Here is a 15,000-nt window from a genome sequence, read left to right as displayed (position 1 = left end):
TATATATATATACACAGTATGGATTTATGCATATTGGTATGACTCGGCTCAGAGGTGCCGATTTTCATCCAAGTCGCTTCACACTCGGCTGCGAACCAAACCGATCCACTGATCTCCCAAGGTTCTTGCCCGGAAAAGGGCGGAGTGCCGGTGGCCATGGATGACGTGCTGGCTGTCCAGAGTCAGGACCCGGGGTAGATCGCTCGCCTGTGCATCGGTTGGGGACCTCTATGCGCGGCTGACCAGCCTCTGCTCGGGATGGTCTCCTGCTGGCCCCACTATGGATTGGACTCTCACTCTTGTTAGATCCACTATGGACTGGACTCTCACGATTCTGTTAAATCCACTTTGGACAGGACTCTCACTATTCTGTTAGATCCACTATGGGCTGGACTCTCACGATTATGTTAGATCCACTATGGACTGGACTCTCACTATAATGTTAGATCAACTATGGACTGGACTCTCACACTATTATGTTAGATCCACTATGGACTGGACTCTCACACTATTATGTTAGATCCACTTACACTATTATGTTAGATCCACTATGGACTGGACTCTCACACTATTATGTAAGATCCACTATGGACTGGACTCTCACACTATTATTGGATCAATTGTCCCTAACATTATCAATAGTAGCCTCTTAAAAAAACAAGCCTTGACCCCTTTCTCCTCTCTAACCTTAGACCTATCTTTAATCTTCCATATATTTCCAAAATATTAGAGAAGGTTGTCTACAGTCAGTTGAAACCCTTCTTAGAGGATAATGGTATCACTGAGCTGTTCCAGTCCAGTTTTAAAGCCCTCCACAGCACAGAGTCACCGCTTCTAAAAGTTTTTAACGATATCCTCCTGTCAACGGATTCTGGCAAATATGTCGTCCTGGTGCTTTTGGATCCGTCTGCTGCGTTCGACACCGTCGACCACGCCACCTTAATCACTCGTCTTGAGAACTGTGTGGGTGTTAAGGGTGCGCCCTCAACTGGTTCCGGTCGTACCTAGCCGACAGGAGTTTTTGTGTAAAAATAGACAGTTTTATGTCTGGGTCCCCCAGGGCTCAATCTTTACCTTCTCCCCCTTGGTTCTATTTTTAGGAAGTATGGTATTGCATTTCATTTTTATGCCGATGATTGCCAGATCTATTTTCCCATGGCACAAAACAACACAGTTCAACGTCTCATTGACTGCCTGCACGACATCAAAGCCTGGCTTTCAGCTAACTTCCTGAGTTTAAATGAAGACAAAACAGAAGTTATGTTGTTCGGTCCAAGTCGCTCTCCCTCCCCCAACGTTGACCTCGGCACTCTGACCCCGTATCTCAGCGACTGTGTCACAAACCTGAGGGTAAAGTTGGACTCAGATTTTAAATTCGAAAAACAAATCAGCAGCGTCGTTCAAAAAAGCTTTTATCAATTACGCCAAATAGCGAGTGTGAAACCGCTTCTGTCAGGACATGACCTCGAGAAATTAATTCACGCCTTTATCTCGAATGGTTTGGACTACTGCCTGGTTAATGTAGGCATTAGCCAGGCCTCCCTCGCCCGCCTGCAGCTCGTGCAGAACTCTGCTGCTCGTCTGCTAACACAGACCCGCAGACGTGAGCACATCACCCCTATATTAACGTCCCTTCACTGGCTCCCTGTGCGTTACCCAATCAATTTTAAACTCCTTCTGTTTTTAAATGTCTAAACAACATCTCGCCAACATATCTCTCCGACCTCCTTCAGCCTTACTGCCCCACTCGATCCCTAAGATCAGCCGATCAGCTGCTACGGACGATCCCTGACACAAAGCTGAAGCTCAGAGGTGACAGAGCTTCCGCTGCTGATGCTCCCAAGCTCTGGAACGACCTACCTCTGACTGTTAGACAAGCCTCCTCTCTTCCTGTTTTTAAATCTCTCTTAAAATCATACTTTTATTCCTTGGCTTTTAACACTAAGTGATATCCATCCTGCAATAGCGCCCCATTATACACCTGCTGTGAACCTGTTTTTATGTCTTATTTATTTATTTTTTGTCATGTTCTGTTTGTGTTGTGTTGTTTGGTCGGTCCTCGCATTATCTTTTAACCTGTCTATTGTACAGCACTTTGGCTACCCCTGTGGTAAATTTTAAATGTGCTTTATAAATAAAGTTGATTTGATTTGACTATTATGTAAGATCCACTATGAAATGAATGAATGAAATAAGTTTATTTCGGTCATATAATCATCCATCCATCCATCCATTTTCTACCGCTTATTCCCTTTCGGGGTCGCGGGGGGCGCTGGCGCCTATCTCAGCTATAATCAATCAAATCAAATCAATCAACCATTGTGTGTGATCAGTTTTACAGTACATGTTATATGTATACAACAATGCACATTTACACACGAAAGAAAAGAAAAAGAATGACCAAAAAAGGAATAGGCTGAAGCCAAAGCTTATATTTGCCTATCCTATACCTTCACAGATAATTGGATTGCCTGGAACATCAACATAAAAAAATAAATAAATCAAAAATCAATGGGATGAAAGTAATTGTGACTATATTTCATAATTTTCAATTATTTCACCTTTCAATGTTTTCTTAAACCTTACCAAAGAAGTGCATGTGTTCAGCTCATCACTGAGCTTGTTCCGCCGTGGGACTATCACTATTATGTTAGATCCACTATGGACTGGACTCTCACACTATTATGCTAGATCTACTATGGACTGGACTCTCACACCATTATGTTAGATCCACTATGGACTGGACTCTCTCACTATTATGTTAGATCCACTATGGACTAGACTCTCACACTATTATGTTAGATCCTCTATGGACTGGACTCTCTCACTATTATGTTGGATCCACTATGGACTGGACTCTCACTATTATGTTAGATCCACTATGGACTGGACTCTCACACTATTATGTTAGATCCACTATGGATTGGAGTCTCACTATTATGTTAGGTCCACTATGGACTGGACTCCCACACCATTATGTTAGATCCACTATGGACTGGACTCTCACTATTATATTAGATCCACTATTGACTGAACTCTCACACTATTATGTTAGCTCCAGTATGGACTGGACTCTCATTATTACGTTAGATCCACCATGGACTGGACTTTCAATATTACGTTAGATCTACTATGGACTGGACTGTCACTATTATGTTAGATCCACTAAGGACTGGACTCTCACTATTATGTTAGATCCACTATGGACTGGACTCACTATTATGTTAGATCCACTATGAACTAGAGTCTCACTGTTATGTTAGATCCACTATGGACTGGACTCTCACTTTTATGCTAGACCCACTCGACAACCATTGCATTTTGTTTCCCCTGGGGGGGTGGGGGTTCTCTGCGGTTCTCTCCAAGGTTTCTCACAGTCATTCACGTTGACATCCCACTGGGTTGTGAGTTTTTCCTGAACCGAGGATGTCGCCGTGGCTTGTGCAGCCCTTTGAGACACTTATGATTAAGGGTGGTATAAATAAATATTGATTGATTGATTGAATCTTTCCTCTAATCCCACGCAGACATGCTGGACTCCAACAACCTGGAGACGTTTGAAGGTCTGGTGAACAGCTCGTCATACCACACCTTCCTGCTGGACGAAGAAAAAGGAAGACTGATGGTGGGCGCCAAGGACCACATTTTCTCCTTCAACCTCCTCAACATCAGCAAAGACATGGTGCAGGTAACACGGACAAACCGGGGACCGTGTCCTGCAGACATCCCGCAATCAAAGGCCGACTTGTTTGTTTCAAGCCAAAAGTGCCTCATGAATATTACAAAGCAGCTCTGTCAGGCTTGCTGCTCGCTCTATGCTCACCTGGATGAATAATAGAGTCAACTGAAACAAAGTGGACAACCAATTGCATTGTGACCCTTTTAACCCTGACACACTGCAAACATACAGTGTATACAAACTGTATGTTTCCATATGAGTTGAGAAATTGTGTTAGATGTAAATATAAACGGAATACAATGATTTGCAAATTCTTTTCAACCAATATTCAATTGAATGCACTACAAAGACAAGATATTTGATGTCCAAACTCAAACTTAATTTTTTTGCAAATATTAATTACCTTAGAATTTCATGGCCACAACACGTGCCAAAGTAGTTGGGAAAGGGCATGTTCACCACTGTGTTACATCACCTTTTCTTTTAACAACACTCAATAAACGTTTGGGAACTGAGGAAACTAATTGTTGAAGCTTTGAAAGTGGAATTCATTCCCATTCTTGTTTTATGTAAAGCTTTAGTCGTTCAACAGTCCGGGGTATCCGCTGTCGTATTTTACGCTTCATAATGCGTCACACATTTTCGATGGGAGACAGGTCTGGACTGCAGGCGGGTCAGGAGAGTACCCGCACTCTTTTTTTTTACAAAGCCACGCTGTTGTAACACGTGCTGAATGTGGCTTGGCATTGTTTTGCTGAAATAAGCAGGGGCGTCAATGAAAAAGACGGCGCTTAGATGGCAGCATATGTTGTTCCAAAACCTGTATGTACTTTTCAGCATTAATGCTGCCTTCACAGATGTGTAAGTTACCCATGCTTTGGGCACTGAGACATCCCCATACCATCACAGATACTGGCTTTTCAACTTTGCGTCGATAACAGTCTGGATGGTTCGCTTCAGCTTTGGTCCGGATGACACAATGTCGAATATTTCCAAAAACAATTTGAAATATGGACCGGTTAGACCACAGAAAACTTTCCCACTTTGCATCAGCCCATTTTAGATTATCTCAGGCCCAGAGAAGCTGGCAGCGTTACTGGATGTTGTTGATAAATGGCTTGCGCTTTGCATAGTAGAGCTTTAACTTGCACTTGCAGATGTAGCGACTAACTGTATTTAGTGACAGTGGTTTTCTGAAGTGTTCCTGAGCCAATGTGGTGATATCCTTTTGAGATTGATGTCGGTTTTTGATACAGTGCCGTCTGAGGGATCGAAGGTCACGGTCATTCAATGTTGGTTTGCGGCCATGCCGCTTACGTGGAGTGATTTCTCCAGATTTTCTGAACCTCTTAATGTTATTATGGACCATAGATGTTGAAATCCCTAAATTTCTTGCAATTGCACTTTGAGAAACGTTGTTCTTAAACTGTTTGACTATTTGCTCACACGGTTGTGGACAAAGGGGTGTACCTCGCCCCATCCTTTCTTGTGAATTTTTTTGGGAAGCTGTTTTTAAACCCAATCACGGCACCCACCTGACCCCAATTAGCCTGCACACCTGTGGGATGTTCCAAATAAGTGTTTGATGAGCATTCCTCAACTTTATCAGTATTTTCGGCCAGCTTTCCCAACTTCTTCATCACGTGTTGCTGGCATCAAATTCTAAAGTTAATGACTTGCAAAAAAAAAAAAAAGTTTATCAAATATGTTGTCTTTGTCGCATATTCAACTGAATATGGGTTGAAAAGGATTTGCAAATCATTGTATTCCGTTTATATTTACATCTAACACAATTTCCCAACTCATATGGAAACGGGGTTTGTGTGTACACACACACACACACACACACACACACACACATGCATGCTTGCACAGGCTGGCTGGCCAAAGGAAATATTCTTTGGGTTTTGTGTTGCAGATCCCCTGGCTGGCCTCCCCCACCCACAGAGACGAATGCAAGTGGGCGGGAAAAGATCTCTCGGTAATAACTCAAACCTGCCCTCCCCCAGTCAAGTGCAAAACATGTTTACTGCAACAAATAATTGCATTACACAGTCTAAATATACCGACTGTACTCATATTTCTAGCGATCATGTGGAGAGAAGCAGATATCTTGGGCCTGATTATTATCTTAGCGTGAACGTTTGACTCCCAACTTGGAGCTCTATTTAAAAAAAAGTGAAGCCCCGGGAATCACAATAATCCCACACCAATCTACAGATATAACAGAATTAGAGTTGTACGGTAGTATAGTATAGTATCTTGGTACTAATGTATCAAAAACGGTACAATACTCTGTTTGAAACGTACCGATTCGGCGCATTGACATTGCTGGTTTTACAAGCAGAGGAGCATGTTCGGCAGCGCACGCACACCAAGTACTTACACGCAGAGACAGGGTGTGGACAGAAAAAGGAGAATGGTCGCATTTTGGCCTAAAAAGTAAAGATAAAGGTGAAGTTATAACACTGAAACCCCTTTAAGACATGGCTCGATAGTTAGCGGCTAATTTCCATCCACAATCTGCAGTGTTTTAGCTACTTCTGAATCACTCATCCTTGTGTACATGGCGACAAATAAAGTAAGTTTCTTACATGTATCATTGTCACTGCAGGACAAGGAATAGCTAAAAAGGCTTCACGACACACCGTAGGAGGATACAATAGCTCACAATGTAAACAAATGCCATAGGTATCCTGTAATGATACCAAGTGCAAGAGCGTATCGAGTCGATACTACTTTGATTACATCAATTGTTTTTATCGTTACAAAACCTTATTTTCTTTTTTTTTAAATGTATATTATGTTTGTATGTTTATGTCCCTGGACACATGAGGACTTTGAATATGATGTACGTAACTACTTGGTATAGGAACGATACCTAACTGTGTGGTATCATTCAAAACTAATGTAAAGTAACAAAGAAGAGAAAAATAGGTGATTATTACATTTGAACAAAAGTGTAGATAGAACATGTTAAAACAAAATAACTAGATATTAACAGTAGATTAATAATATTTTTTTTACAGTTTGTCCCTCATAATGTTGACAAAACAATAGGTGGATAAATGACACAATATGTCACTGCATATGCATCAGACTAATTAGGAGCCGTTGTTTGTTTACTTACCTCTAAAAGACAAGTTGTCTAGTATGTTCACTATTTTATTTAAGGACTAAGTTGCAATAATAAACATATGTTTTATGTACTCTAAGATTTTTTTGTTAAAATAAAGACAAAAATGACATTTTTTGGTGGTCCCCTTTATTTAGAAACGTATCGAAAAATATTGAGATACATTTAGGTTCTGGTACCAAAATATTTGTATGGGGACAATCCTAAACAGAGTTATATGTTTTCATGTATAATCTGTTTTATTTTACCGATATTACGCTGCATTTGTTTTGTCTCTGTAGACAAAATAGGTAGAAAAATGAGGCAATATCTTACTGCATACATCAGCAGACTAATTAGGAGCCGTTGTTTGTTTACTTACTACTAAAAGACAAGTTGTCTAGTATGTTCACTATTTTATTTAAGGACTAAGTTGCAATAATAAACATATGTTTTATGTACCCTAAGATTTTTTTTGTTAAAATAAAGACAAAAATGCCATTTTATGGTGGTCCCCTTTATTTAGAACATATCGAAAAATATCGAGATACATTTAGGTTCTGGTACCAAAATATTGGTATGGAGACAATCCTAAACAGAGTTATATATTTTCATGTATAATCTGTTTTATTTTACCCAAATTACGCTGCATTTGTTTTGTCTCTGTAGACAAAGTAGGTAAAAAATTACGCAATATGTTACTGCATACGTCAGCAGACTAATTAGGAGCGTTGTTTGTTTACTTACTACTAAAAGACAAGTTGTCCAGTATGTACACTATTATATTTAAGGACTAAATTTAAATAATAAACTTATGTTTGATGTACCCTAAGAATTTTTTTGTTAAAATAAAGACAATACTGCCATTTTTTTGTGGTCCCCTTTATTTAGAAACATATCAACAAGTATTGAGATACATTTAGGTTCTGGTACCAAAATATTGGTATGGAGACAACCCTAAACAGAGTTATATATTTTCACGTATAATCTGTTTTATTTTACAATTTTTTTGCTGCGTTTGATTGTTTTGTCTCTGTAGACAAAATAATAGGTAGAAAAAAGACGCAATATGTCACTGCATACGTCAGCAGAGTAATTTGAATATTTGTTTGTTTACTTACTACTAAAAGACAAGTTGCATCGTTTATTCACTATTTTATTTAAGGGCTAAAATGCAATAATAAACATTTGTTAAATGTACCCTAAGATGTTTTTGTTAAAATAAAGACAATAATGCCATTTTTTGTAGTCCCCTTTATTTAGAAACGTATTGCTAAGTATTGCAAAATATTTAGGTTCTGGTACCAAAATATTGGTACGGAGACAATCCTAAACAGAATTATATCTTTTCAGATATAATCTGTTTTGTTTTACCCATATTACGCTGCGTTTAATTGTTTTGTCTCTGTAGACAAAATATAGGTAGATAACTGACACAATATGTTACTGCATACGTAGCAGAATAATTAGTTGCCCTTGTTTGTTTATTTACTACTAAAGAACAAGTCACTATTTTATTGAAGGACTGAATTGCAATAATAAACACATTTTTAATGTACCCTAAGATTTTTTTGTTAAAATAAAGACAATAATGCCATTTTTTGTGGTCCCCTTTATTTAGAAAAGTATCGTAATACATTTAGGTTCTGGTACCAAAATATTGGTATGGAGACAACCCTAAACAGAGTGATATATTTTCATGCATAGTCTGTTTTATTTTACCCATATTTTTCTGCATTTGTTTTGTCTCTGTAGACAAAATAATAGGTAAAAAAAAAAGACAAAATGTCACTGCATACGTCAGCAGACTAATTCGAATATTTGTTTGTTTACTTACTACTAAAAGACAAGTTGTATCGTTTGTTCACTATTTTATTGAAGGACTAAGTTGCAATAATAAATATATGTTTAATGAACCCTAAGATTTTTTTGTTAAAATAAAGACAAAAATGCCATTTTTTGGTGGTCCCCTTTATTTAGAAATGTATCGAAAAATATTGAGATACATTTAGGTTCTGGTACCAAAATATTTGTATTGAGACAATCCTAAACAGAGTTATATATTTTCATGTATAATCTGTTTTATTTTACCCTTATTACGCTGCATTTCTTTTGTCTCTGTAGACAAAATAGGTAGAAAAATGACGCAATATGTTACTGCATACATCAGCAGACTAATTAGGAGCCTTTGTTTGTTTACTTACTACTAAAAGACAAGTTGTCTAGTATGTTCACTATTTTATTTAAGGACTAAATTTCAATAATAAACATATGTTAAATGTACCCTATGATTTTTTTTTTTGTTAAAATAAAGACAATAATGCCATTTTTTTGTGGTCCCCTTTATTTAAAACGTATCGAAAAGTTTTGAGATACGTTTAGGTTCTGGTACCAAAATATTGGTACGGAGACAACGCTAAACAGAGTGATATATTTTCAGGTATAATCTGTTTTATTTTACCCATATTTTGCTGCGTTTAATTTTTTTGTCTTCGTAAACAAAATAATAGGTAGAAAAAAGACGCAATATGTCACTGCATACGTCAGCGGAGTAATTTGAATCTTTGTTTGTTTACTTACTACTAAAAGACAAGTTGCATCGTTTCTTCACTATTTTATTTAAGGGCTAAAATGCAATAATAAACATATGTTAAATGTACCCTAAGATTTTTTTGTTAAAATAAAGACAATAATGCCATTTTTTTGTGGTCCCCTTTATTTAGAAACATATCCAAAAGTTTCGAGGTACATTTAGGTTCTGGTACCAAAATATTGGTATGGAGACAATCCTAAACAGAGTGATATATTTTCAGGTATAATCTGTTTTATTTTACCCATGTTATGCTGCGTTTAATGGTTTTGTCTATGTAGACAAAATAATAGGTAGAAAAAAGACGCAATATGTTACTGCATACTTCAGCAAACTTATTCGAATCTTTGTTTGTTTACTTACTACTAAAATACAAGTTGTATCATTTGTTCACTATTTTATTTAAGGTCTAAAATGCAATATGAACATATGTTAAATGTACCGTAAGGTTTTTTGGTTAAAATAAAGACAATAATGCCATTTTTTTGTGGTCCCCTTCATTTAGAAACTTATCTATAAGTATTGCAATACATTTAGGTTCTGGTGCCAAAATATTGGTATGAAGACAATCCTAAACAGAATGATATATTTTCAGGTATAATCTGTTTTATTTTACCCATATTACGCTGCGTTTAATTGTTTTGTCTCTGTAGACAAAATATAGGTAGATAAATGATACAATATGTTACTGCATACGTAGCAGAATAATTAGGTGCCTTTGTTTGTTTATTTACTACTAAAGGACAAGTCATTATTTTATTTAAGGACTAAATTGCAATAATAAACACATTTTTAATGTACCCTAAGATTTTTTTGTTAAAATGAAGACAATAATGCATTTTTTGTGGTCCCCTTTATTCAGAAAAGTATCGTAATATATTTAGGTTCTGGTACCAAAATATTGGTATGGAGACAACCCTAAACAGAGTGATATATTTTCATGTATAATCTGTTTTATATTACCCATATTTTTCTGCATTTGTTTTGTCCCTGTAGACAAAAGAATAGGTAAAAAAAAAAAGACGCAATATGTCACTGCATACGTCAGCAGACTAATTCGAATCTTTGTTTGTTTACTTACTACTAAAATACAAGTTGTATCATTTGTTCATTATTTTATTTAAGGGCTAAAATACAATAATAAACATATGTTAAATGTACCCTAAGATTTTTTTTGTTAAAATAAAGACAATAATGCCAATTTTTTGTGGTCCCCTTTATTTAAAAACTTATCAATAAGTATTGCAAAACATTTAGGTTCTGGTCCTAAAATATTGGTATGGAGACAATCCTAAACAGAATGATATCTTTTCACGTATAATCTGTTTTGTTTTACCCATATTACGCTGCGTTTAATTGTTTTGTCTCTATAGACAAAATATAGGTAAATAAATGACACAATATGTTACTGCATACGTAGCAGAATAATTAGGTGCCTTTGTTTGTTTATTTACTACTAAAGGACAAGTCGCTATTTTATTTAAGGACTAAATTGTAATAATAAACAAATGTTTGATGTAACCTAAGATTTGTTTGTTAAAATAAGGACAATAATGCCATTTATTCCCCCCTTTATTTAGAAAAGTATCGTAATACATTTAGGTTCTGGTACCAAAATATTGGTATGGAGACAACCCTAAACAGAGTGATATATTTGCAGGTATAATCTGTTTTATTTTACCCATATTTTGCTGCGTTTGATTTTTGTGTCTCTGTAAACAAATATAGTTAGCTATATTAAACAATATGTTACTGCATACATAGCAGACTAATTCGAATTTTTGTTTGTTTATTTACTACTAAAAGACAATTTGTATTGTTTGTTCACTATTTTATTTAAGGAATAAAATGGATTATAAACATATGTTAAATGTACCCTAAGATTTCTTTGTTAAAATAAAGACAATAATGCCATTTCTTTGTGGTCCCCTTTATTTAGAAAGTTATCGAAAAGTATTGCAATACATTTAGGTTCTGGTACCAAAATATTGGTATGGAGACAATCCTAAACAGAATGATATCTTTTCAGGTATAATCCGTTTTATTTCACCCATATTTTGCTGCTTTTAATTTTTTTGTCTCTGTAAACAAAATAATAGGTAGAAAAAAGACGCAATATGTCACTGCAAAGTCAGCATAGAATGTCAAATCTTTGTTTGTTTACTTACTACTAAAAGACAAGTTGTATTGTTTGTTCACTATTTCATTTAAGGACTAAAATGCAATAATAAACATATGTTAAATGTACCCTAAGATTTTTATGTTAAAATAAAGACAATAATGCCATTTCTTTGTGGTCCCTTTATTTAGAAAGTTATCAAAAAGTATTGCAATACATTTAGGTTCTGGTACCAAAATATTGGTATGGAGACAACCCTTAACAAAGTTATATATATTCAAGTATAATCTGTTTTATTTTACCCAAATTACGCTGAATTTGTTTTGTCTCTGTAGACAAAATAGGTAGAAAAATTACGCAATATGTTACTGCATACATCAGCAGACTAATTAGGAGCCTTTGTTTGTTTACTTACTACTAAAAGAAAAGTTGTCTAGTATGTTCACTATTTTATTTAAGGACTAAATTGCAATAATAAACATATGTTTCATGTACCGTAAGATTTTTTTTGTTAAAATAAAGCCAAAAATGCCATTTGTTTGTGGTCCCCTTTATTTAGAAACGTATTGAAAAGTATCGAGATACATTTAGGTTCTGGTACCAAAATATTGGTATGGAGACAACCCTAAACAAAGTGATATATTTTCAGGTATAATCTGTTTTATTTTACCCATGTTATGCTGCGTTTAATGGTTTTGTCTCTGTAGACAAAATAATAGAAAAAAGACGCAATATGTCACCACATACGTCAGCAGACTAATTCAAATCTTTGTTTGTTTACTTACTACTAAAAGACAAGTTGTATCATTTGTTCACTATTTTATTTAAGGGCTAAAATGCAATAATAAATGTTAAATATAACCTAAGATTTTTTTGTTAAAATAAAGACAATAATGCCATTTTTTTGTGGTCCCCTTTATTTAGAAACTTATTGAAAAGTGTTGTAATACATTTAAATTCTGGTACCAAAATATTGGTATGGAGACAATCCTAAACAGAATATCTTTTCAGGTATAATCTGTTTTCTTTTACCCATATTACGCTGCGTTTAATTGTTTTGTCCGCCGCCTCAGGAAAGGGAAGCAGTGCACTATCAACACCGTGTATGGTGCGGATGGTGTTCTGCTGACCTCAACAGCGGATGTTGTGGATAGGTGGAAGGAATACTTCGAAGACCTCCTCAATCCCACCAACACGTCTTCCTATGAGGAAGCACTGCCTGGGGAATCTGTGGTGGACTCTCCTATTTCTGGGGCTGAGGTCGCTGAGGTAGTTAAAAAGCTCCTCGGTGGCAAGGCCCCAGGGGTGGATGAGGGCCGCCCGGAGTTCCTGAGAACTCTGGGTGCTGTGGGGCTGTCTTGGTTGACAAGACTCTGCAGCATCGCGTGGACATCGGGGGCGGTACCTCTGGATTGGCAGACCGGGGTGGTGGTTCCTCTCTTTAAGAAGGGGGACCGGAGGGTGTGTTCCAACTATCGTGGGATCACACTCCTCAGCCTTCCCGGTAGGGTTTTATTCAGGTGTACTGGAGAGGAGGCTACGCCGGATAGTCGAACCTCGGATTCAGGAGGAACAGTGTGGTTTTCGTCCTGGTCGTGGAACTGTGGACCAACTCTATACTCTCGGCAGGGTTCTTGAGGGTGCATGGGAGTTTGCCCAACCAGTCTACATGTGCTTTGTGGATTTGGGAGAAGGCATTCCACCGTGTCCCTCGGGAAGTCCTGTGGGGAGTGCTCAGAGAGTATGGGGTATCGGACTGTCTTATTGTGGCGGTCCTCTCCCTGTACGATCAGTGCCAGAGCTTGGTCCGCATTGCCGGCAGTAAGTCGAACACATTTCCAGTGAGGGTTGGACTCCGCCAAGACTGTCCTTTGTCACCGATTCTGTTCATAACTTTTATGGACAGAATTTCTAGGCGCAGTCAAGGCGTTGAGGGGTTCCGGTTGGGTGACCGCAGGATTAGGTCTCTGCTTTTTGCAGATGATGTGGTCCTGATGGATTCATCTGACAGGGATCTTCAGCTCTCACTGGATCGGTTCGCAGCAGAGTGTGAAGCGACCGGAATGAGAATCAGCACCTCCAAGTCTGAGTCCATGGTTCTCAGCCCAGAAAAGGGTGGACTGCCATCTCCGGGTTGGGGAGGAGACCCTGCCCCAAGTGGAGGAGTTCAAGTACCTAGGAGTCTTGTTCACGAGTGGGGGGAGAATGGATCGTGAGATCGACAGGCGGATCGGTGCGGCGTCTTCAGTAATGCGGACGTTGTACCAATCCGTTGTGGTGAAGAAGGAGCTGAGCCGGAAGGCAAAGCTCTCAATTTACCGGTCGATCTACGTTCCCATCCTCACCTATGGTCATGAGTTTTGGGTCATGACCGAAAGGATAAGATCACGGGTACAAGCGGCAAAAATTAGTTTCCTCCGCCGTGGGGCAGGGCTCTCCCTTAGAGATAGGGTGAGAAGCTCTGCATCCGGGAGGAACTCAAAGTAAAGCCGCTGCTCCTTCACATCGAGAGGAGCCAGATGAGGTGGTTCAGGCATCTGGTCAGGATGGCACCCGAACGCCTCCCTTGGGATGTGTTTAGGGCACGTCCAACCGGTAGGAGGCCACGGGGAAGATCCAGGACAAGTTGGGAAGACTATGTCGCCCGGCTGGCCTGGGAACGCCTCGGGATCCCCCCGGAAGAGCTAGACGAGGTGGCTGGGGAGAGGGAAGTCTGGGTTTCCTTGCTTAGGCTGTTGCCCCCGCAACCCGACCTCGGATAAGCGGAAGAAGATGGATGGATGGATTGTTTTGTCTCTGTAGACAAAATATAGGTAGTAGATAAATGACACAATATGTTACTGCATACGTAGCAGACTAATTATGTGCCTTTGTTTGTTTACTTACTACTAAAAGACAAGGCACTATTTTATTTAAGGACTAAATTGCAATGACAAACAAATGTTTGATGTAACCTAAGATTTGTTTGTTAAAATAAAGACAATAATGCCATTTTTTTGTGGTCGCCTTTATTTACAAAAGTATCGTAATACATTTAGGTTCTGGTACCAAAATATTGGTATGGAGACAATCCTAAACAGAGTGATATATTTTCATGTGTAATCTGTTTTATTTAACCTTTTTTTTTGCATTTGTTTTGTCTCTGTAGACAAAATAATAGGTAAAAAAAAAAGACGCAATATGTCACTGCATACGTCAGCAGACTAATTTGAATCTTTGTTTGTTTACTTACTACTAAAAGACAAGTTGCATAGTTTGTTCACTATTTTATTTAATGACTAAAATGCAATAATAAACATATGTTAAATGTACCCTAAGAATTTTTTGTTAAAATAAAGACAATAATACCATTTTGTGTGGTCCCTTTATTAGAAACTTATCGATAAGTATGCAATACATTTAGGTATGAGGGTGGCGACTTGTCCAGGGTGTACCCCGCCTTCCGCCGATTGTAGCTGAGATAGGCGCCAGCGCCCCCCGCGACCCCAAAAGGGAAT

General features: G+C 37.9%; 1 protein-coding gene across 2 annotated transcripts in view; it reads left to right on the top strand.

Annotated features, from left to right (window-relative positions):
* Positions 1–15,000, top strand: part of sema3ab (sema domain, immunoglobulin domain (Ig), short basic domain, secreted, (semaphorin) 3Ab) — an 88,145-nt gene that overhangs the window by 33,905 nt on the left and 39,240 nt on the right. The window contains exons 2-3 of one of the 2 annotated variants that reach the window (XM_061916793.1): positions 3,528–3,625; positions 5,598–5,660. In XM_061916793.1, the coding sequence (XP_061772777.1) occupies positions 3,528–3,625; positions 5,598–5,660 (161 nt within the window). Of the gene's footprint in view, positions 1–3,527; positions 3,689–5,597; positions 5,661–15,000 lie in introns of both variants that reach the window. The other variant, XM_061916792.1, reaches the window with a different exon arrangement.

This window comes from Nerophis ophidion, linkage group LG12 (assembly GCF_033978795.1).
Source record: "Nerophis ophidion isolate RoL-2023_Sa linkage group LG12, RoL_Noph_v1.0, whole genome shotgun sequence".
Classification (NCBI taxonomy): Eukaryota; Metazoa; Chordata; class Actinopteri; order Syngnathiformes; family Syngnathidae; genus Nerophis; species Nerophis ophidion.
This window is presented reverse-complemented; position numbering and strand designations above follow the sequence as displayed.